Here is a 26,476-nt window from a genome sequence, read left to right on the forward strand (position 1 = left end):
TTTCCACTGTAGTAGTTAGTCAGAGGAGGAGTAGTAGTAGTAGTAGTGGTAGTGGTAGTGGTAGTGGTAGTGGTAGTGGTAGTAGTAGTAGTAGTAGTAAGTAGTAAGTAGTACATAGTACGTAGTACGTAGTAAGTAGTAGTAGTAGTAGTAGTAGTAGTAGTAGTAGTAGTAGTAGTAGTAGTAGTAGTAGTAAGTAGTAAGTAGTAAGTAGTAGTAAGTAGTAAGTAGTAAGTAGTGGTAGTGGTAGTGGTAGTGGTAGTGGTAGTAGTAGTAGTAGTAGCAGTAGTAGTATATAGTGGTAGTGGTAGTGGTAGTAGTAGTGGTGGTAGTGGTGGTAGTAGTGGTAGTAGTAGTAGGTAGTAGTAGTAGTAGGTAGTAGTAGTAGTGGTAGTGGTAGTGGTAGTGGTAGTGGTAGTGGTAGTGGTGGTGGTGGTGGTGGTGGTGGTAGTGGTGGTGGTGGTGGTAGTAGTAGTTGTAATAGTGGTAGTGGTAGTGGTAGTGGTAGTGGTAGTAGTAGCAGTCGCAATAGCATGTACATGTGGCCGTTATTGTCAGACCTAATAAGTACCAATTGTAATTTAAATTGTTATTACCACCTTGACCTTTGACGACCAACTGACCTCAAATGAATAGAGAGCATCTATTATCCATAATCAATACACGTACTTGATCTGTGGACCGTATGAGCATGTGTCGTGGATATATAAAGCGTAAATCGTTTTTGAATAAAGGATTGATGACCTTTTCCTTTGAACAACTGGTCTTAAAATATAAGGGTTCATTAATTATCATAAACAATATTCCTACAGTTTTTAAGGACTGTACGCTCAAAAGTTCTGAACATTCAGCCGACCCTTTTATCAAGTAATGGTCAATTCGACCTTGACCGTTGACCTTGTCCATTGACCTTGTAAACTAAAATTAAATAAAAAAGGTATCATCTACTAGTCAAAGTCAATCAGCCTATTAAGTTTGACGTCTTTGATATATGAAGTAGAAAAACGTTTTTGGATTAAAGGTCACCACGACTTAAACATCTGACGTACTGACATCAAAATCAATAGAGTCTGGTTATCTATTGATCATAACCTATGTGCGTACAACAAATCCCAATATCCATTGGAAATACACGTGCAGTTTTTACAGTCAAGGTCTCCACGACCTTCATATTTGACCTCTGACACAAAACTCAATAGCGGCAATATATGTTAACCCTTGTGATGTTACAAGAATATATTGGTAGATGCAAGAAGATACCATAAATATATTGTTAAACAAGGGCTGTCACAGTATGTGACTAATGCCCCCGAATGTGACATTGACCTATGAACAAGGTCAGTACATGAAAAGTTAAAGATCAAACAAATACATATGGTAAGTTATTTTAAATTGCCTCGGAACATAAAAAATACCACCCATACTTGAAAACCTACATTAGTATGTCCTTATATTCAGCATTCCATTGTGAATAAACACTAAGTGTATCTTTCACCTTAGAGGTAGGGACGTGGGTCTTGCACGTGAAACGTCGTCTTGGTATGTCGAACACATGTGGCAAGTTATTTTAAAATCTGTCCATACAAGAAAAAGTTACAGCCCGGACTTAACAACCAATACTCTGTATCCGTATATGCAGCACTCATTTGTGAATAAACACCTAAGTGTGACCTTGACCTTAGAGGTAGGGACACGGTTCTTGCACGCGACACGTCGTCATGGTATGTCGAACACATGTGGCAAGTTATTCTAAATTCTGTCCATACAAGGGAAAGTTACAGCCCGGACATGACAACCTATACTCTATGTCCTTATATGCAGCATTCCATTGTGAATAAACACTAAGTGTGACCTTGACCTTAGAGGTAGGGACACGGGTCTTGCACGCGACACGTCGTCTTGGTATGTCGAACCCATGTGGCAAGTTATTTTAAAATCTGTCTATACAAGGGAAAGTTACAGCCTGGACACGAGTTATTGAGCCGGACACACGGACGGACGGACGGGCGGACGGTGCGATTTTGATATGCCCACCTTTGGGGGCATAAAAAAGAAGTTTATAATGGACAAATTACAAACACACCACTTAGAAATCTCTAAAAGAAGTAATGCAAAAGTGTATATAGTTAAACCTCCTGGCTGTATACATTGTACAGAGAGTAAACAACACCTCCGAATAATGATAGAATATCTATACATATAAAATGTAACTATATATGCTTCAATCAATTCCGATCAATGATGATGATATGATGATAATAATAATAATAATAATAATAATAATAATAATAATAATAATAATAATAATAATAATAATTAATAATAATAATAATAATAATAATAATAATAAATAATAATAATAATAATAATAATGCTATTATTATCATTATTAATATTAATAATAATATAGATAATTTTTATATGTATTTAAACTCTATTTTCTTTCATTTAATGAAATTTAGTAATTATATTTTTAATATTGTTTATATGTACGTTTGTGTCTTGGCTATATCAATATCTATTCTATTTGTGAATGGTCAAAGGCAAGATCCAGTTTTGCCACTACAAACTTGTAAACACTTGTTTAAATTCAACTGGCGATTTTAAGAAGAACTGTTATTCAGCAACAATATTTGCAAACGATATGTTTTAATTAGGTCAATACTTCACGTGATTCAAACATTTCAATGAATACAATGCAAGTCATATATTTCAATATTTACATTCGCCTAGTCCATTGTGTAGATAAAAATTGACGTTCATATTGTAAAACAGGCAAGGAGTATTGACCATATAGTTTATTTCAATACTGCGCTCCTATTGGATTACCGCGACTTCATTTAACTAATGATATACGACGTTACAAAAATCAACTATTCTTTTAAACAAATGTATGTTGTCGGGTACATATCTGTAAGAATAAAAACTCAAACTCAGAACATACTGCTAATTTTCAACCATAACGAACCATCATTTAAAATGTAAATATAAGTATTGATCGTATTTTTTGCGTTTATGCTGTATGAACGCAGTAGTGCAAGCGAGCAAATAATCAAAAAGCGCTTGCGCGCTTCATGGAATTTGCTCACGTGCCCTACTGCGTTCATACAGCATAATCACACGAAAATGATATCAATCCTTAATTTAACCATATATTAAATGATATGGTTGTGCGATTTTCTACTATTTAAATTGTACATTGGCTATATTTTGAAATATGTTTTTTGATCATTATATGTGTACTCAAAGGTATTTTGCGTGTTACAACTTCTACATATCTATCCTAAGAGTTTCATACTTTATATACTTGTGTTTTTTGTTAACAATAAAATTGTCTGTTCTTTTGGCGTTAAAACGAAGTCAAAATATCTCAAATATGATTTTAGAAGAAACCTTGGAATAGTTAACCTGGTGCTGTCCAATTATAAGGTTGAAACGTATTAAACTTGAGGTCACCACAACCTTAATCGGATATTAATCAATCACCGACCATGACCACTCTTCATTATGTTATTCTAGATATTAACCTTTGTCTAGATAGCTTAAAGTTCAAAGTGCGCCATCTTCTGAACATGAGCAAATAAAGTCATCATAGATGGTGAATAATAACCCCGCAAATCAATATCCACTATGTGCACCGCTCCTTTGTATAACCAACCGCACAGTATCGGAATTGATTGAAATTTGTCACGCATGGAATATGATTTAATGTAGTAATTTTCCTAGAGTTTCCAATTGTGACAGTAATATATCTTTCTTATCAATAACCGACACGATGTAATGGGAATGGGAAGGTGTACTACACGTCCCATTATCGGATACCTGCGCTACACTATCACGCTCAATCTGAACAACTCGGCCATCCGATATGCTTCGAGATAGACTTCGTCAATCGTTTAGATAATGACCGAGGTGTTCCTTATGTACTACGCTGTGAAGTGTAACTAAAGTACCGCGCTTGCTTACAAATCTTGATTTAAAACTAAATATAAGTGAATACCCCTGGATTCGCTTGTGGTATATATGATATTTATCATTTACTACATTAATAACAACAGCTGTCACAGAGACAGCGCGCTCGACTATTGTGCCGCTTTTCAGTGTAAGGATTGAAAAGTTTTGGTGAAACATGCATGGATCACTGTAAAATAAGATTAGAATGATGCCTGCAAATATTTGTGTACAATTCAAAAACATTCAGCCTTTAATGAAATACAGACTTGATGGAAATCGCATGCATTAAATTAAAGGATTATGGGTTGTATACAATAGTAAATGGCCATTATTTGCAAAATACAGTTATCTAACTTGGTTATTCAAGTAGATTGGATGGTTGAGTACCATTGTATAAAGTCTCAATGCAATACATCAAGTAGTTAATGAGATATTAACCTTTGTGTGCTAACATGCAAAACCTTAACCAGAATTTCTAAGTCACAAAATAAAGGGGCAATCATTATATAATATGCAAGATAGAGTTATCTTACTTGATTAATTAAGAAGGTTAAATGGCTGGGAGCCTGTGTATAAAGTTTCAATGTAATACATGATGTATTCGCTGAGGTATTGACTTTAACGTGGTAACATGCAAACCTTAACCAGAATTTCTATGTCGAATAAAAAAGGGGCATTTAAATTAATGCAAACTAGAGTTATCTTACTTGGTTATGTAAGTAGATTGGATGGTTGAGTACAATTGTATAAGGTATCAATGCAATACAATAAGTAGTTTCTGAGATATTAACCTATGTGTGCTTACATGCAAAACCTTAACCAGAATTTCAAAGTCGAATAATAAAGGGCAATTGTTAGCATTAAATGCAAACTAAAGTTATCTAACTTGGTTCATGAAGTAGGTTAGATAGTTGGGAATACATATTCAAAGTTTCAATGCAATTAATGATGTATTTACTGAGATAATGACTTAAAGGTGCTTACACGCAAAACCTTAAGCAAGGCGTGACGCCAACGCCGACGCTTGGGCGAGTAGTATAGCTTTCCTTATTCTTCGAATTGTCGAGCTAAAAACAAAAAAATCCAGAATCAGTATACATTTACGGTATTCCATTCGGAACACCTCGACCATTTCCATCGAAAACAACCTCGGATGTATATAGACGTTATAATATGTCCGAAACCTTTATATTCAACTATAAGTATATATACAAAATACCCGTCAAAACACTACTGTTTCAGCAGTTTCTACAGTACAATTAATAAATACTACTTTTTTTACGAATAACTTTTACTTATCGGAGGTTGTTTTCGATGGAAAATGGCCAAAGAGTTCCGAATGATTGCAATCATGCTAGCATAGAAGTATTCCTCATTGTCATGAACTTTTACCAATATTTAAAAGGGTTTAAGGTTTGAAACCGCTTACAAATATATTTAAGGGAGGAAGGGGGTAGGGTGGGAGGAAATCAATCAGGGAAGGTCGCCATTTTCCCGAGCAGAATTTGTGTACAATTTCGTTGCTTTTCTCATCGACTACAATATTTGGATTTACAGATCTTGTGAATAATTTTGAGAGTTTTTCCTGGCACAAAGCTTGAATTTTGGACAATGTTAATCTAAACAACCATGTACTTTTTTCAAAATCTAGAACTCAGATATATTTGAGAAACTCAAGCGGTATAGGAGTTTTCGTTACGAGATAAATTTTAAATAGTGTATTACCTTAATGTAAAGTTTCAAGTTTTATTCATGTTTTATTGGCAAATATCGGCCATAAAATAGCCGTTGGCAATGTATATGAGTACGTTATTTAGATTGATATGTCGCATAATTTTTTAAACACAAAGCAAAATGTAATTGTAGAAATTGTGTATGTACCCACAGAGAGCCTTTGCGCGATTTTTACTCTTTTATTTAACCAGTTTCCGTTTATTGGCCAAACACAAACAATATCATTTATACACAAATACCCACACACTCTTTTTTAATATGAAGTGAAAATTAAGTGCTTTAAAATAAATTATTTCTCTGTAGAGATGTAAAGAGACCTTACTTCAATTAAAACATTCATTGTTTCATTGTGGCCGATGCATTTCCTGAAGGAAAGTCAAACCAATCAGGAAAACATTGGTATCAGTACATGTCACTAGTTCTTTGAATATCAATATATTGGGACAAAGATCAACATTGGGCATGAAAGCATCCAACACGTGTTAACTCAATAGAGCTCCAAACTTCAAACTTCAAAGTTTATTGACAAATCGGCATATAACTATACCTCTGGCAATGAAACATGTTTAACATTGTACAGCTTGTCGAATAATAAATATTTACAACACAAGTACATGTAATGTTTTAAGGAGTACATGTTTATAAAGATCATATAGATATATATTAAGGAAAAGTTAAAAAGCAGGTATATTATAAAGTTGTTCCTGTCTAGTTAACAAACCATGATGAATATGTTTAAAAATATTTGTAAAATTTTTCACATGACATTTAGTATCTTAATAAACTTTAAAATAGTCGGGAATGATACATTTATACAACATTTTAGTCTTAATTAAATTACGACAATGTGGGCAACATAAAATAAAATGGTATTCGGATCATATCATATATTCAGAGCAACACGGAGACATAGACTCTTTTAAACCAGGCTATTAGTGAACCTACATAATTTAATCATGTATTTAAAAGCCATTTGACAATATTCAAATTTAAAGAACGATGATTTATATGCACTGAAAAACAATTAAAACAAACATACCGACCTTCAGCCACTCGCATAGTAATCCGTTTTACTCTGCACTATGCAGACACCACTATAATATTCCACTTTTAAAATTACAACTTGACAAAATCAATGTACATAGCCACTGGCTAGTAGATCGCTATATCTATCGTAAACATTAATCCCTATCTAAAATTAATCCTCCCCATAAACTGTATACATGCTTGTTTTCACAATGCGTTAAGAATGAAAGCAAATTTAATTTAGATTATTGAAATGCATGTATCCATCAGTTCTTGAATACATATTGTATAATTCTGTATTGTTTGTATCGCTCATTTTTCCTCTGTTTGAATAATTTCCTGATTGGTTACCATTGCCATGTTTCATGTAAATTATTTGTCCTCGTGTTTGTAATAGTATGTAAACAATTGGTTTGTGGTCACCAAGACGGACAAGTGGGTTTTCTCAGGGTACTCCGGTTTCCCCTACAACACAAGACCAACCTCTCGCGTTTCTCAAGCATTGGTACATATATTAACACACATATATATATATATATATATATATATATATATATATATATATATATATATAAGCATGTAAGTCGCGATGTTGTTTCTCTTTAGAAAGTAGTGCGTACTATTAAAAATAAAAGTTATCATACTATACTTGCGGAATCTAATCTTGTAGACCAATTTCAGCAAACTTGTTTGAACAATTTAATATTTCGTCTAAGGGGGGTATAATGTATTCTCTGTTTAATTAAAGCTGCACTCTCACAGAATTACCGTTTTTACAATTTTCTATATTGTTTATCTTGAAATGAGAAAATATTTGCGTAAATATTTGCAAACCAGTGATAATAGACTGCTGACAACAAGGAGCAAGGATGCGCCATTGGCATGACGCCCTATATGGCATGTATAAGGTAGGCCCTATATGGCATGTATAAGGTAGGCCCTATATGGCGTGTATAAGGTAGGCCCTATATGGCATGTATAAGGTAGGCCCTATATGGCGTGTATAAGGTAGGCCCTATATGGCGTGTATAAGGTAGGCCCTATATGGCATGTATAAGGTAGGCCCTATATGGCATGTATAAGGTAGGCCCTATATGGCATGTATAAGGTAGGCCCTATATGGCATGTATAAGGTAGGCCCTATATGGCATGTATAAGGTAGGCCCTACATGGCATGTATAAGGTAGGCCCTATATGGCATGTATAAGGTAGGCCCTATATGGCATGTATAAGGTAGGCCCTACATGGCGTGTATAAGGTAGGCCCTATATGGCGTGTATAAGGTAGGCCCTATATGGCATGTATAAGGTAGGCCCTATATGGCGTGTATAAGGTAGGCCCTATATGGCATGTATAAGGTAGGCCCTATATGGCATGTATAAGGTAGGCCCTATATGACATGTATAAGGTAGGCCCTATATGGCATGTATAAGGTAGGCCCTATATGGCGTGTATAAGGTAGGCCCTATATGGCATGTATAAGGTAGGCCCTATATGGCGTGTATAAGGTAGGCCCTATATGGCGTGTATAAGGTAGGCCCTATATGGCATGTATAAGGTAGGCCCTATATGGCGTGTATAAGGTAGGCCCTATATGGCATGTATAAGGTAGGCCCTATATGGCGTGTATAAGGTAGGCCCTATATGGCATGTATAAGGTAGGCCCTATATGGCGTGTATAAGGTAGGCCCTACATGGCATGTATAAGGTAGGCCCTATATGGCATGTATAAGGTAGGCCCTATATGGCATGTATAAGGTAGGCCCTATATGGCGTGTATAAGGTAGGCCCTATATGGCATGTATAAGGTAGGCCCTATATGACATGTATAAGGTAGGCCCTATATGGCATGTATAAGGTAGGTCCTATATGGCGTGTATAAGGTAGGCCCTATATGGCATGTATAAGGTAGGCCCTATATGGCGTGTATAAGGTAGGCCCTATATGACATGTATAAGGTAGGCCCTATATGGCATGTATAAGGTAGGCCCTATATGGCATGTAAAAGGTAGGCCCTATATGGCATGTATAAGGTAGGCCCTATAAGGCATGTATAAGGTAGGCCCTATATGACATGTATAAGGTAGGCCCTATAAGGCATGTATAAGGTAGGCCCTATATGGCATGTATAAGGTAGGCCCTATATGGCATGTATAAGGTAGGCCCTATATGGCATGTATAAGGTAGGGGATTAGCTTCCTCCGTCGGTCCTGGATGGCCTTCGGGAACTGGTCGCTAACACTGAACTGAGAACCACGTGGTTAAATACAAATGTACGGGCCTCGACCTTTACTGTAAGTTTGTCCCCGTGAAAGTTGAATTGTGCGTGTGTTACCCTGCTCATATCTGCTGTGCGTGTGTTACCCTGCTCATATCTGCCAATTCTATGTACCCTATCAAGTTTAAAATAAATGTTTGCGTAATTAGTGTTAAGCTCTTTTTCACAAAAAGTAATAATTTTATCAACACATTTTTTCCGTCTTTCGCAGATCAGCTGAGTTTTCTTCGGTGATGTTGAAAATAAAATGATTGTCTCTCACTGAGCCACGGTAAACCATATATCCAAAACTCTCTATAAAATTCCATCAATTTTGGCTATAATAAACATTTCTTTCAGAGCACAAAAACATAACCTATACGTACAAATACCTGTTAGTAAAAAGTTGAAGGTTTATCACTCAAAATGTATTTTTGTCATACATGTCTTTGTATGATTTTGAATAAGGGTGTCACTTTAATACTTATTAATTTCCTGTCATTATCGGTAGATCGAGACAAAATTTGTACCACATGTCAATAGAAAATGCATTTCGAATCCTATAAGAAAACCATACGTACAGTTTCGTTTACTCAAGACATGAGAGAAGTTTTTAATTGTTAGAACCCGTCAATCTTAAAAAAACCCACATCATTTTCTTTGTTAAAATCGTAGTCAATCACATAAACAAAATTGAACATGTGTTATATTTTCATCTCACTACTGTATTGACTACATTATACATTAATTCAAATAAGTGAATTTGATTTATATAACCATAACATGTTTATAAGAGAAGTGATACTATTTGAACTAACCACATTCCCTTACCTGATTATATTTTTATTAATATAATGGCACATTAAACCGCCATTAACCCACTTCTTTAAAATTGTGTCTGCATGTACTAGAGGTATTGAGTTTCACACGCTTTCATAAAACATTTGTATACATGTAAACTGTGTTGTAATAAACGAATATTAAAGATGCATTCTTACTCCCAAATAAGATTTACAAAAAATAATAATATTGTTTTAATATTCCTTTAGGGATGAATAAATGTCCAAAACAATGGTTCTTATGCAGGATACTGCGTTTAATTCGAAAGAAATGTGCATAAAACACGGTATTTCTACCTTATGACACTATAGTAGATCACAGTAAATCTTTTCGCATGCACCAATCATTTAATATTTTTGCGCTCTCCGCGATTAAATACACATTTATAATATTGTTTTCAGTAATTAATATTTTTAATAATTTCATGTTTTAGTAAGTAGTAGAGGTTTATCACTTAAAATTGATGTTTATTATGCACCAGTCATTTGTAACCACGGCCCCCCGGTCCGGGGAATAGCGGGGACTTTCACTTTCGGTCCAGCCAAGCCCGGGTATTTTCCCGTCCTGCGGGGACGAACTGCTGGTAAAATCCCCGCCAAATGCCCCCCCCCCACCCCAGTGACCCTATGTTAGGCCCATTTCCCGCTATTTTTACATCTTACGTTATTGCATCCTTAATTCGTTATTTGGGCAACTATAATGCTAGCATCGTGAACGTTCCTTCTTGTATCTCGGTTAGTCTAATGTGACATTCAACGTTTGCCTATGCATAAATGTGCAGGTATTTCTGAGTTTCTTGTCAGTTAGTAATCAGTTTAATAATTAATGTCATTGTTTTTACTCTAGCTAGCTTATAGCTTACTTCCTGGCTAACTTTCTTCCCTTGCTTTGTTTTCCAATACTCAACATGAAATCTGGGAGAGGGTTCGATGTATTAGTAAATTCACATTCTAGAGACATCAGTCAGTGATTATTGTTTTTTAAACAAAACAAACTTTCACCGCAGTAAAAAAAATAGCAAATTCATGTCGAAACACGATACGCATTTGTACACAAAACAGTTAACTTACGGGTGTAGGTTAATACGTATTTATGTATTGCTATTGAACAAGTTCAACTAAGTGCGAGACGTGAATAATAAACCGCAGTCAGTTAAAAGGACATTTATTCAATGTCAAAACAAAATAATAAACACGAGTTTGACATCCTCGTAAAATATTATTCACGACTAGCACATTGGGCGTCCAAATAACCGCCTAATAATGAATAACCGTGTAACAATAAAACCAAAATATACTAGAACAAATGCCTAAACATGTATATGTTTAAAGAAATGACGTATAAAACAATACACAAACAATTTAGAAATTAGTTGATTGCACTACAAATATACAACATAAAGAAATGCATAAAAACAATATATACATAGATTATTTGAATATGTACGGAGGTGGATTGGGAGGTGGAGGAATATTATGCAAAATATTTTGCTCAAAATATACAATCACGTATCTCAGAAGATTTTTCTAGAATGGCTGACGCGGAAGGCTATCGATAGGCTGACACCCACCACGTGACCACTGGTCACGGCTTGGAACGCTGATAAGCCAAGCACACACCACGTGACCACTGGTCACGGCGTGGAACGCTGATAAGGCACGCTTTAGATGTAACCGGTTAAACCCGCACATTTAGCAAGGGGTGATTCAGTTCAACCCGAAGATCCATAAAACATTTTATGTCGGCATAAAATTATATTTATGTATTGCTACTGAATAAGGAGGGGCTGGCCATGACAAGTTCAACTAAGTGGGAGACGTGAATAATAAACCAGTCAGTGTAAAGGACATTTAGTCAATGTCAAAACAAAATAATAAATACGAGTTTGACATCCTCGTAACATATTATTCACGACTAGCACATTGGGCGTCCAAATAACCGCCATAAGTGTAACCACACGACGCCCAAAGATAGGTATTTCGATATAACATAACGTGAGTGTTCATTTCCTGGCGGCCATTGCTTACGGATTTTAAAAATGATAATACAATAACTGGCATACACATGGAGATCAATCGTCATTCACAAATATCAGATGGAGGGAAACCGAGGGAAAGTACTCATTTTGTCAACAACATAAATATATTCATTTAAAACAATATAGAATACCTACCATTATCCATATAATCCAAAGTTAATTGTCAGTCCATGCACACTTTTGATGCGACACAACTACCTCTGAATTTTACCAGCTACACTCTTATAAATACCCAATGGCTGCCGTTTAGGGCACGTGCTATATTTATTTCAGTGGGACGTTTTCTTTCAATATTCAACTTTTAATGTATAATAGCCAAGTCCCTCTTTACACAGGAAGCAAAAGCGGGCAATATAGACAAATACAGTAAAACTAAGTGAAAATGGTCTCATTCACAGAAGTCCAATATGTTTATAATGATGAGAAACTAAGTATAGATTTATCAATAAATGCTCTGGTAAACTTTTTCAAATATTGTTTAAAAAATTATCATGAACAAAATATAATTAAGAAGTTTCATCAAATATTGTAAAAAGTTGGCAAATACATAGTCATGGATTAGGTCGACAGAAACATTTTCTTTGAGCAACATATTGCCACTGTAGGGGAACGGACACCGGATATAGCTCAAAAAGTGATAAGTAAACAGACAAATTTGCAGCTGTTTTCTTTACCAGAAGTAAGATCTTGGTGTGTTAACGCTTATCTACCGTATCCACAAATGAAACAAGTGTTTAAACTAATAGCAGCTAAACTATTTTTTATTGTAAGAACTGGCAATGTCACTTTTAAACTGTTAAAGATATGCCCTTAGAAATGTTCACAGCACTGTACTGGGGATAGCCTATTATGTACTGAGAATATTTCAAAGTTGAGAAATGTGTACTGGGGATAGCATGTTAAATGGGACAAAATGATAGTGACACTGTTTATATACAATATACATGTATGTATTTTTCAAATAATCTGCAAAAAGTGAGAGTTCAATTTAATAAGAAATTATTAGCACACTTTAGTTAACAATGATTTTGATCCATACTCTCCTAAATGAACGTATATATGCCAGCTGCTTAAATATCAAGGTTGGTCATAAAAGATAATTTCTCACTGAAGTGAACGAGCAGAGACCATTATTCTGTTCTAAGTAATATCAACATCGACCAAAGCTTAGAAAAATCTTAACGTGTTCCAAATTTAATCACAATATCTTATTCCTTATTAATGTCTTTCTGTGTGCAAAAACGTACCTACTTGGTTTGCAAAGCGATGCCATATACATGTATAGCAAACACCACATACATTCTACGGCCATATATTTTGTGTTCCTCAATAATTCAGATTACTGGGGTATTTCAAATATTTAAATATTTGTGACTCAAACGTTGATGAAAAAACACATCATGGTTAACTTATCTATATAAATGAAACAGTTTTAAGAACATACAGGTATAAAAAACAACAACATTTTTTGCTCTCATCCCTCGATATGGACAACATCGAACTATTTCCCCCCGAGCTTGCGTAGAGGTAAAAAGCCGTAATCATTATCACAGTCTCGAGCTCGTTATTCTAAATACATCGTTACTATCCTCAGTCCACTTAACAGCTAGCCCCTGTGCAGTTATTTATTTGCTTCATCTATCCCCAGTACACCTTCAGGTCATCAAAAAGTATGTATACCTCCTTAACAACAAAAAATATTGTATTGATATCTTACACAATACTAGATGCTGTAATTACAATGAAATCACTCGATTCAGTTTTTGGTCTTATTTTCTATTTGTTGATCGTACCACATTACTGAGCATATGTTAGCGACCATTCAACTTTCGGCGAGAATTGTGCTATTATACGAAAGAGGAGACACATTTCCATCATAGTCGTATATTGCACTGGATCAAGCTATTCGAACGATTTTGATATAGATCTCCATAAAATACAAAACATGATAAAAAGAACTTACTGTGTGTCAAATCTTATCGATTTATCACTTTTTGAGCTATATCCAGTGTCCGTTCTACCACAGTGATTACTGTATATGTTACTATTTGTTATCCTATCACGTTTTTACCACTTGATATTTAATTATGATGATGAAGTCAGATGGTTATGAGAGGCCGTGTAAAATTCACCAACGGTGCACGAACCCATGAAGTGGTTGGTTCGAGGTGTGCATGTCTACCAGTAGACCACAATTACCCGGTAGAATTATTACATTAAGTAAATAACTACCGTCAACACCATGGCAAAGATCTTTCAAAAGAAACAACATTCAATATTTAACATCTTACCTCACAAATGACTCACCAAACTATTCAAAACAATCCAAAAGAATTAAACAAATCAACTGAAACTTGTATATACTGATTTATATTTAAGCAGCTGTTTCAACAGACAATCTTCTCAATTACATTAACATTAAACATGTGGTAAGTGGCTGTTATGTGTTTTTTGTAATGAATCAATATCGTCATACAGCACGAATTGTAATGAATCAATATCGTCATACAGCACGAATTTTTAACAATTTCTAGCAAGAAGAAGAAAACAAAATGAGACAGTATGAATTACATTACTCAATGACAAGCACAGGAAATATTTTGAATGCATAATATTTATGCAAAAGGTAACCCTTAAGATAAAAATAAACTAAACACTTCTTTTCAGAATGTAATCCAATACAAAGATTGAGTGTGTTGTGTATATCAAAGGTCCACACAATGCAATTAATTAAGTTGTGAGGATAAGATATTTTACGACGTATACCGTTTCCGGTTCCGCTACTTTGACCTCGTTTTGGATCGGATTCTGCCCATTGGTGGGGATCCATATCTAAAACCAGCCCATTTGTGGGAAATAATTAAGAATAGCGCTCTTAGCGCTCTGCGCATTTGTGAAAACCTGCCAATGTGTGGGACGCGTCTAGTATATGTTTTATAAGAAGAAATTATATGAAAAAGTTAAACATTAACACATTACAAGGGCAATGTGAGATAAATACACATGTATCCTCTGTATTTCAGACAACGCTTCACTCCCCTAGTCATTTTAAACGGTTACATACAATAAAACCAATACATGTAGTTCAGGCAATTCCTTTGCTTTGAAAATCAGCTCAACCCAAGCAACAAAAACCATGAGCAAGGTCATTAAACGAAATTAATTATATAAATTCATACACTTATGGTCATAGTCATTGTCTGTTTCAATTTTAAGAATACATAATAGTATCTTACGGAACAACTGTACTTGTGACCTAATTACAATTTACTCTCCCCTAAACAAGCATTATTTTTTTTAGCTTATAACCATTAACACCAAATATCCCATTGAAACAGGTCGGTAGAATGTAAGCTGAATTACTTTGGGTATTTGTATATTTGCTTGTTAATTATTTTAATGAATGTTTATTTTTTCCGTATTAGTTGGTTGGGTGAAAAGCGTTAAGCGTTTTTAGAAGTCTGCGTTGTGATGTTGATCACGTTATGCGGTATTCCAGTTTGTTAACACGATTTTGATTTGCCGAGCAAACGCAAAGGTTTGTTTTATTTCGTAGTTGTTTGAGATGACCAGAAGTACAGGGATGTTTGACTTGGCTATCTTGTATGCCTTGTTCCGACGGCGATTGGATTTACACATATTTTTGTAAAAAGGAGGATCTGAAGTTCAAATAGTGATAGTTTTGTCTGGTGTGCACTCCTCACATAAAACAAAAGATGGTGTTTGAAATAAAATGTTATTTCAAATGCACTCAACTGCGTTCAGAGTATTTCCAAATTTTCCGTTTAGAAGAGAGTTTACTGATTTGCTGTACTTTAAACAGAAAAATAGGACAATGGTATCGAATTGATTGATTACGAAAAGGTTCTCCAAGTCCAGCTATTGGAACTTTCGAGAGTCAGTCGAGAAGAGTATAATAAGGTCTATCAGAAATTGGGAAATTTTAGTATAGTAAGTGGCCTCCTGAATGTACGGTGGCATGGAGAATTCTTTGCGGCGACAACTTTCAACCCCGTTCCAACGAATAAGTATGTCATTACAATATCATTCCACGATTTGTTATTTCGTAATTAAGCTGTGGAAACTCCCTCACCATATTTTACCTCACTGTATTCTTCCTCACTGTGTTCCTCCTCACTGTATTCTACGTCACTGTATTCTACCTCACTGTGTACTCCCTCATTGTGTGCTTCTTCACTGTGTTTTTCTCTACTGTGTACTTCCTCACTATGTTCTTCCTCACTTTATATTACCTCACTGTGTACTTCCTCACCATATACAACGTCACTGTGTACTACCTCATTGTGTACTTTCTCACTGTGTACTACCTCACTGTGTACTAGCTCACAGTAAACTTCCATACTAAGTACTGCATCATTGTGTACTGCATCACTGTGTTCTACCGAGTTGTGTACTTCCTCACCATGTTCTTCCGCGTTTTGTACTTCCGCACTGTGTACTACCTTACCACTGTAAACTTCATCACTGTATTCTTCCTCAGAGGGAAATTCTTCATTGTGTACTTCCTTATTTTTTTTATCTCATTGTGTACTACCTCAATTTGTACTCCCTATCCATAGTCTACCTCATTGTGTACTCCCTCACCATATACTGCTTCACTTTTTATTTCCTAACCATATACTACCTCACTGTGTACTTCCTCGATATATACTACCTCTCTATATACCCACTAAATATAAAATATCTAACTTTGTACTTCCTCATTGCGAAGTACCTCACTGTGTTCTACGTCATTGTGTACTTTTTCACTATGTACTACCTCATTGTGTACTTCCCTCACTGTGAAATTCGTCAAGGTGTACTATATCACTCTGTACTTCCTCAATATGTTCTACCTCAATATGAACTTCCTTATTGTATACGACCTCACTTTCTTCTAGTTCATTGTGTACTACCTAATTGTGTACTTCATCACTGTAAACTTTCTCATCATGTACCACCTCATTGTGTTCCAACTTACTAAGTGCTGCCTCATTATGTAAGGATGTATTACCTTACTATAAACTTCATCACTATGTACTACCTCAACATGTACTTCTTCATTCTATACTGCCTCACTATAAACTTTCCAAATATGTACTACCTCAAAACGTACTCAATACTTGTTTTGTTCTTCCTCACTATGAACTTCCTCACTGTGTACTTCCTCACGGTGTACTTCTTCATTATGCACTTCCTTACTATTTTCTACTTCACTTAGGTCTTCCTTACTGTGTACTACCTCTCTATGTACACCGTGAACTAACTCGCTATGTACCCCCCCCCCCCCCCCCCCCACCATATACTACCTCACTGTGTACTCCCTCACCATATATTGCCTCACTGTTTATTTCCTCAACGTACACTTCTTCATTGTGTGCTCCCTCACCCTTACACTGCGTCACCATGTACTCCCTCACCATATACTATTTCAATGAGAACCTCCTCACTGTGTATTACCTTACGTCATGTACTACGTCATTATGTTCTTTTTCACTGTGTATTATCTTATTGTGTACTATCTAATTATGTACTTCCTCACTGTGTTTTTTGTCACTATGTACTACCTCACAATGTTTCACCTCAGTGTGAACTTCCCCACAATGTATGTCCTCACTGTTTGCTACCTTATTGTGTACTTCCTCACTGTTAACTTCTTCATTTTGTCCTTCCTCATTGTGTACTACCTCATTATGTACTTCCATTTTCGTAATTCCTCTCCGTGTACTTCCTAACTGTGTACTACTTCACATTGTACTACTTCACTGTGTGCTATCTCACTGTATATTTCCTAACTGTGTACTTCCTCAATGTGTGCTTACTCACTGTTTATTTTCTGTACAACCTCATTGTCTACTTCCTAACTGTGTACTACCTTACTGTGTATTTCCTCACTATGTACTACCTTATTGTGTTTTTCCTTATTAATTATGTCCTCGTTGTGTATTCCATCATTGTGTTAAACCTAATTATCTCTTCCCTCACCATATACCCTTTCACATTATAATTCCTCACCAAATAAGTGTGTACACCATCACCATATAATACCCCATTGTGTACTCCCTGACCCTCACCATATAAAACATCACTGTGTACTTTCTCACCATATACTTCCTCATTGTGTACTTTCTCACTGGCTAGTACCTCACTGTGTACTTCCTCACCATATACTACCTCACTGTGTACTACTGTGTACTACCTTAATATGCACTATCATACTGTGTACTTCTAATTTGAGTATTTCCTCACTATGAACTATCTAACTATATTGTGCCTCCCTATGTACTACTTAACTATAAACTACCTCCATCATATACTACCTCACAATGTTCTAACTAACTTAATACTACCTCACTATAGACTACATCACTATGTTCTACTACAATATGTTATACCTCACTATAGACTACCTCACTATAGACTACCTCAATATCAATTTGCTCCTCTCTCATTCATCATGTTCTCAACAAATCTTTCAATGGCTCGTTAATGGTTTATCATAATAATTATAAGTATGTCCAATAAATCATTGAATGGCTCTCCTCATGTCGATCATATGCGCAACAAGTATTTAAATGGCTCTCATCATATCCAGCCTTTATAAAAAATATATCTTCTCATGTACACCTTTTCCCAACATATCCCAGCAGTTTTGATATAATAATTAATCCCCTTTGCTAAACATACAAAATCAAAGCACTTAGAGTGCTAAATGTGGGAATGCCTTGATAATTCTGATTTTGCGTTTTATAATTTGTTGAATAAAATTAAAAATAGTATTGTCTTGAAACTAAAAACCACGAAATTTTCAAATGGCAACATCTGAATTTAAAACTTACGATAATATGTAAACATTGACTTAGGAAGACACTGAGACAAGTAAACCAGTCAACCGTGTCGGTATTCGTACTTTTATAAATAATCCTAGCAGGCACGACAAAGTTGATAAAGTCATTCGTCAACTTGGAATGCCGGTGATAGTAGTTGGTTTCAATAGTGTTGTAGACAATGAGATTTTAGCTTTCAAACAAAGATCTGTAACCTAGCTATTTGGAAGTTAAGATAATTCATCTTTAGTCTTAGGCTTAGGTAGGAAAATGAGTGTCTAAATGATTCTAGGAATTCTTAAAAAAAAAATTTCACAGCGAACATCATACTCATTATGCCATTTACACAATAGTAGCTCATATCAGGTTTACCTCGTTTGCAACAAATACTGGTATATTTACTATGTCACATTTCCATTGAATTGAGACAAATATGATAACATTTTCTTTCGTAAAAGTTACTCATCTCCTTATAACGCCGAAACATGGTGCAAGGGATATATTTTTTACTATTGAAAAATTGCGCTCTCAAAACTTGAACGTTTGAAACACTTTAATTTGTTGGCATCCCCACGCATTTTCGCAATGTCATTCATCTTCTACTGCGTTACATGAAATACATTTGCCATCGAAGCAAATATGATCATGTTAAATATTCGTATATAAGCTATCCCCTTACTCTCAAATGCCCCAATTTCGTTACTTGATCAGATTCCAGCATGAATGACATATGTCAGCATGCTAAACAGCCGAATGCAGCAAAGTTATAATGTAGTGCACCACATGCTGCCATACAACATGAACCTAGATAGTTTTTAAGGATCGTATTGGACATCAACCTAATACTTTTTTATTGTAGCCATAGCAATTTTGTAGTTCTTTACTATGTCTCCTGTATTCTTAGTTGTATACTTAGTAATTTATGTTCAAAGTAAGTTGATATATTTCTAATTGTTGGTAGTTACACAACTTGACCTATGAATTTATATAGTTTAGTTTATTTCAGAATGCGTACACAATCAATAAAATACGTCAATGTTTTTAACATAGTTAATGGTCACTCAATCTTCCAATCATACAGTTACAAATTGGTTTAACAATCACAGTTCCATACAACAACATAAACACAGCGAGAGGAATAACCAAATATTATCCGTAATAACTATTGTAGGCATTTCTCAATTCGAAAGCTTTGAAAACAAACATAGATAATTTTCTATTTACGTTAGTATTTTGAGAGGTGAATAATTCTATAAATTTAAGCATATTAGGTCTTGCAAAATACTATTACTCTATGTAAGCTTTTCTTATATCAGTACACAATTTACATTCAAGAACAAAATGATATTCATCTTCCAGTGAATCACATAAATGACATTTTCTTTCCGAATAAGGTATAGCAGCTGGTTTATGCCATCTACCAGCCACTATCTATAATCTGTGTGCAGACATCCTTAACCTTGACAATGCAATTCTATACTTATCAATGTTAACATCCTTTAAATATGTTGTTATGTTGAAATCTGCAAAAAGTACATAGGTTCTAGCTCTGGTAGACTCTGTTAATTCTGAGCTCCAACTCTGTATAAAAATATCAGTAACTCTTTGCTTAAAAACATTTAAAAATAAAGATATATCCCCATATATCCCCATACATCATTAAATCCAAGCCTCTGTAATAATTCTCTCATGTATATCCATGATCTATTATTTGGAGTTCTATCTACTTCTAAATACATTTTATCATATACAATTCTGAAATATATTATGGTTTGCATATTTACTATTTTAAACCAATATCTAATCACATTTACATAACGCTTACTAAACAATGAAGTCCTACCTAGTTCACCATAAACAAAATTATTTTGAGTTTGTTTTCTTACTCCTAATATTTCTTTACAAAAATTTATATGTACTCTTTCTATTTGCTGACTATTAAAAATACCCCACACTTCAGAGCCGTAACTTAAAACTGGATATATAAGTTTATCAAAAATATCTAATCTATGCTTCACAGACAACGTCGGAAATTTGGATAAGCACTGTCTAAGTTTATATATACCTTTCATAGCCTGTCCTGACAATGTTTCAAAAGTACTAGTAAAGGAACCCCATGGTGTAAATACAATTCCAAGATATGTAAACTTGTCAACAGTTTCTAATTCCTGGCCTTTATACAAAAAATTTAAATTCCTCCTTAATCTACCGCCTTTACTAAATATCATGACCTTTGTCTTTTGTGAGTTAACACTTAATTTCCATCTATCACAATATCTCTAGTAATAAAAGACCATCTTGTAAACCAGCCCCTGATTCTGACAACAAAACAATATCATCAGCATACAATAATATAGATAGTTTAAACACATCTAAATCTATACCCTGATGGTTATTGGTCATGAAATACTCTTCTATATCATTTAGATACATTGAAAATAAAAATGGAGATAATGATTCTCCTTGACGAACACCTAACAAACATGTAAAACTATCACTTAAAACATTGTCATATTTTACTCTGGACTTAACATTCCTGTACATTGAACGTATAATATCTAACATTTTACCTCTTACCCCAAGTTTAATAAGTTTATACCATATAATATCCCGTACAACATAATCGAATGCCTTGGTAAAGTCCACAAATGCAGTAAATAACTTCTTATTTGTATTTTGCCAAAAGCCAGCCTGAGCCTCAATATACACTTGATAATTTTCAGCCCAATCAGTAAGTCTATCATTCAAAACTTTAGTAAATAACTTTCCAAGTGTACTCAATAATGTAATACCTCTATAATTATTTGCAACATTAACATCTCCTTTTTTATGTAAAGGCACAATGAACCCTTCAGACCACTTCTCAGGGAAATAACTAATGTCAAATAATTTGTTAAACAATTTACATAAAGATGCACTAAATGCATCATTGTTTGATCCATACTTGAAAAATTCATTGATAAAACAGTCAGGGCCACCTAATTTACCGTTATTTAATTTAGTACAAGCCTTTCTGATAGCCTCAATAGTAAAAGGTACATTAAGGTCCTCAAACATAACATTTATTTCTCCTTTTAAATATCTTTTATTGAAATACAATATGTCTTCATCAGGTTGGAAAAACACTGATTCAGGATCATTTATAGATCTGAAATATTCTACAGAATCACCGGATGTAAGGGAGCATGAGCTGTTAACAATAGATCCTTTAAGCATCTTCCAATACAATTTTGCATTATTCATTTTAGCATTTTCTAATTTACATGTTTGTGACTTGTCAAATACAAATTTCTTTTTTCTAACCTCATTTTTATAATCTCTCCTTGCATGCACCATATCTATTCTTGTAACATCACAAGGGTTATTTCTATAATAATTCAAACATTTATAATACTTTCTCTTTAAATCAAAACAGTCACTATCAAAATATTCAGCATCTTTGCAAACATTTTCTTTATGTTATCAATTTTTTACAAATATTCCTTTTAAATAAAGGTTTACATATAGTATCCACTATATCAGTAAAAGACAAAAGATTTACATCTAAATCAGCATTACCTCTTGATAAATCTATGTTTTCACACAATAACTCTAATTGTTCAACCACATTATTAGAACAAAGTGCTTGCAAATACAAATCCTTCTTTTCATCATCCCATTTATATCTAAATGGTATATTCAAAACATCATCTTGCAAACCTTGATTCATGCTAGTCTGTGTACATGATTTTAAACCAAAACTAATAACACAATGATCTGATATAATTTTAGGGTCCATAATGTCAAAAGATGAAATACATTGAAAAAAATCACTTTTACATAAGACATAATCAATCAAACTACAGCCTTGAGAATTTACAAATGAAAACTTTCCAATATCCTTATCTAATCCACACCTTCCATTCACAATTCTTAACCCTGTCGCCTTACAAAATTCCAACAACTGTTTGCCATACTCATTTACAGTCTTATCTTTACTGACTCTTGGAATACAATCATCCATAATATAATCATCTGATAATAAATTCACAACATGAATATTTTCATTTTCAACATAATCCGGCTTTTCACCAACACGTGCATTGAAATCTCCACTTATTACAAAATTACAACCATAGTCGTACATATTTTCTATATAGATCATGTCATTTATCAATAAATCAAATATATTTGTATCGGCAAACATTTCCCTACTACTACCCTGTGGGACATTATAAATTAAACACAAGAAAATATCATTGCTGAGATTAAATAAATTACCATTTATTTTCAACCACAAAACACAGTCTTCAGTTTGACTTGTTTTTACAACGACTGACCCCTTATGCCAGAGGTGAGAATGTGATGACAATACACTAAACACGCGTCATATGTCATTTAGGGTCATATCGTTGGGTACTATAAAAAGTTTCCCTACTTTTACTATAACTAGTATCGTCCGCCCGTTTAGCTCAATCGGTAGAGCGTTGGACTCTGAATGGTTCGATTCCCGGGAGGACAAGGTCACCTCTGTTGTAATTGGTTATGAAATCCTTTCTACGACCATTCGCACTGTACCACTGCCCCTGGCATGAACAGAAGTTGTCAGTTCCTTTCAGATGTGAAGGCACCTAGTACTGGTTCTGCCCAGGATAGGTGTGCAGTGGTTGAACTGTCACTCTGGGACCCTACAATGTGCTCACGCCGGGACCCGGAGTATAAACTACTAACACCACCACTATAACTTGTCACCGTCTCCGTGGCCTAGTGGTTAAGGTGTCCGCCTACGGAGCGGGAGGTCGTGGGTTCGATCCCGGGCCGCGTCATACCGAAAGACGTTAAAAAGTGGTACAAGTTGCTCCCTTGCCTGGCACTCGGCATCTAAAGGGTAGTGCTTGGAAAAGTACTAGTTCACCCCAGGAAAGTTGTATCCCGTGCATCGGTGTTTTACACCGAGCACGTTAAAGAACCAAGAGGTCTCTTCGCAAAGAGCTAGGGTATCGCACCCGGATCTCTTGTATCTCACTCTGTTTCTTCAAGTCTTCCAATGTCTGGCTTTGACTGCGAATTGTTGTCACTTAAGTCGTGATGGCGTCACGGCGGGGTCAAGTCATAATGCAGCCAATGGTCATAAACTCAAATAAATCAACTATAACTGGTCAGAGCTGTGGGACCACTCTATATTTCATTCATCGCGGCATTTTGGGTACAAAATTACTCCTTTGGCGAATATCCCATCAACCGATGGGGGTAAAACTCCCCCCTTTGGCTTCAAAATTGTGTTTAAGCCAAAGTCGCACTTGGAGATGTGACGGGGTCAAGCCATAATGCAGCCATTATAGGGCGCGGGCAGAACTTTATAAACCAAACAACAGCAACAATTACTGGCGGATCCGTGATCTAGTGGTAATACAATTGACTATTAATCCAGGGGTTCGATTCCCCGTCGCATCACTAAAAATACTAATCGTCTTCCGGGAGGGACGTTAAATTGGGGTCCCGTTTGACAGTGCTATTCACTGGTGCACGTTAATGAACCAGGGTAGCTCTAACCAGGGCTACATTCTGTCCGTGCACTATGCTCTAAAAACCTAAAATGACTAAGAATCTTAACGGAGCACTCGCCGAATGAACAAAGCCCGAGTGCGAGTATAAATAAGCTTACATACACACACACAATAAATGGCTTTTATCTTAGGGCCCGCGGCATTTTGGATTCAAAATTACTCGTTTGGGTGGAAAACTCCCCCTACGGCCTCAAAATATGTTTCAGTCACACTTGGGGATGTGACGGGGTCAAGCCTTAATGCAGCCACAATAGGCCGTGATGATATGAATGCCATGTGCTACAATAATGTTGTTACATATATTTGCTTTATACTGTTTACCATGTTTCGATACAATGTTCGCGCTTTGAAATGTAAATGTATAGTATAGCGTTTTCGGATATATTTCCTCTATTGATGAACTATAGATAAGTCAAATCCAAATAGTTTACTACATCTTCTAAAATATGTATTTCGGTATTCGCATATTCAATCGAAAGAATTACCGAATATTCGAATATCAATTTTGCCATTCGTTTGCATCCCTAATTTTTATGCATTTTTTGTGGACATATATTATGGAATGCGTTATGATTCAGAGGACCTTCGACAATAAAGTTAATGATAAGATGAGATCATGCACATCATTAGTGTAATGAATTCATCTATCGATATTAAAACAAAATCAAAACATACAATTGTTACGTAAATCAATAGTTTAGGAAACAAATTGTGCGTACCTGTGTCCATCATAAAGAAAGTTTTGAACTCATTATTTCCACTCAGTAAACACATAATTCGTTATCAGTTAGTAAAGTAGCGCCTTGCACCGAGACAATACGTAACCGATCTTATTGGAGTAATAAACAAAATAGACACAAAGCTTCTAAAACAATGGAAGTGCGTTTACACCTGATATCAATATTTGTGCAGTGATTCACAGATGAACTTTCAACATGAGTTTCAATGCCAAAAACTTGAAATTGAATACAAAACATTGTTTAAAAGTGTCTGCTGACGTAACTTGGAAGAAGACAAGTTTTAACCTGTCATTGCTGTCGTTAATCTTATGGATTATTTTGAATTTATCTGGTGTCGAGTGATAGAACTGAGAGACTGGCTACCAAATGGCGATTTTCTAGTGACACATTTAATTTGCAGTAATTGTACGTTGATGCTATTTATTATTTCGAGCTGCTCGAATTATTGTAAGATAATTGGTGTGCATGTAGCAAAAGCATGCACATAAATAAATATTTGCGTGTTTTGGGCAGCTTGGCTTCATCTCCGGATTGATCATACGTTCACCCGTGAACGAGCTCTACTTGAAGGTATGGCGATTGTCGTAGCTTATAAGAGAAGGTCGGCGCTGGGTTACGGTGAGAAAAACTAATTTTAATTTCTTGTCTACATTTAAAAAGTGAGTTCTGGTTTTCCAGAATATTTTTAGAAACTCCAAATTAACACCTGATTAATTTTAATTTTAATGATGTTTCTTGAGAACCAAATTTCGTCAACGAACTCAATTTAATATTTTTTTATAGAATACGCATCAACATATAAATTATATAATATATGTTCTATTTAAAGGAAGCAACTTTAGATATATTTTGTTTTGTATTTACTTTGGGAACCACAACAGGAGCAACTACAATTGTAGTTTGATTAAGGAATAAGGGAGACTAATCCGAAAAAAAAAACGTCCGGGTAAGACATTATGTTTTAAAATACAATGAAGTATCAAAATGTTATTTCACTATTGCAAAATCATTTTTACTGTTTCAAAACAGTGAAATATCAAATTTATTTCACGGATAAATCCATACAAACCCCCGGGAAGCATAAAAACATTACATTTTTTTTAAAAATAAAACAATAAAAACAAGTTGGCAGAATAGCAACGGAAATCTTTCAGAACTCAACACTGAACACGAACACCGAACTATGTACAAAGAACGGGTATCGATTACTTTTATTCACAGTTGCATGAAATAGATAATGACGCTTCTCAAAACACCAAACTGAGCGACTTCCTCCGTGGAACTAACCCGCAGGATAGTTTAACTACTCGTGGAAGGAATTGTCGTTGTTGGCTCAAAACAGCTGTATAGCACTTTAGTTCAGCTATTAAATGTTCAACAGTTACCCAGTACTTGCTCACACTCCATTCTTTCTATCCCGTTACGTTGTTAAGTTCTATATGGGGTAACTATAGATTCCCTATCTGGATATATTTTGTTTCCGATCAAGGTACAATCATAGGGAAATGGCAGCA

The 26,476-nt window shown here is 35.1% G+C and overlaps 1 protein-coding gene and 1 pseudogene across 7 annotated transcripts in view; both read right to left on the reverse strand.

Moving 5' to 3' along the window:
• LOC128223697 (uncharacterized) overlaps positions 1-25,008 on the reverse strand; it is a 31,255-nt gene extending 6,247 nt beyond the window's left edge. The window contains exon 1 of one of the 7 annotated variants that reach the window (XM_052933014.1): positions 24,942-25,008. Coding sequence is in view for 2 of the 7 variants with exons in the window: in XM_052933008.1 (XP_052788968.1) it covers positions 3,528-3,574 (47 nt within the window). In the remaining 5 variants the exon portion in view is untranslated. Of the gene's footprint in view, positions 1-3,527; positions 3,669-6,727; positions 6,883-11,984; positions 12,104-14,140; positions 14,291-24,941 lie in introns of those variants that run through there. The other 6 variants (XM_052933010.1, XM_052933013.1, XM_052933011.1 and 3 more) reach the window with 6 other exon arrangements.
• Positions 19,826-20,748, reverse strand: LOC128223548 (uncharacterized; annotated as a pseudogene).
• Positions 25,009-26,476: the final 1,468 nt, after the last annotated feature.

The sequence above is a fragment of the Mya arenaria genome, chromosome 17, assembly GCF_026914265.1.
Source record: "Mya arenaria isolate MELC-2E11 chromosome 17, ASM2691426v1".
Taxonomy (NCBI): domain Eukaryota; kingdom Metazoa; phylum Mollusca; class Bivalvia; order Myida; family Myidae; genus Mya; species Mya arenaria.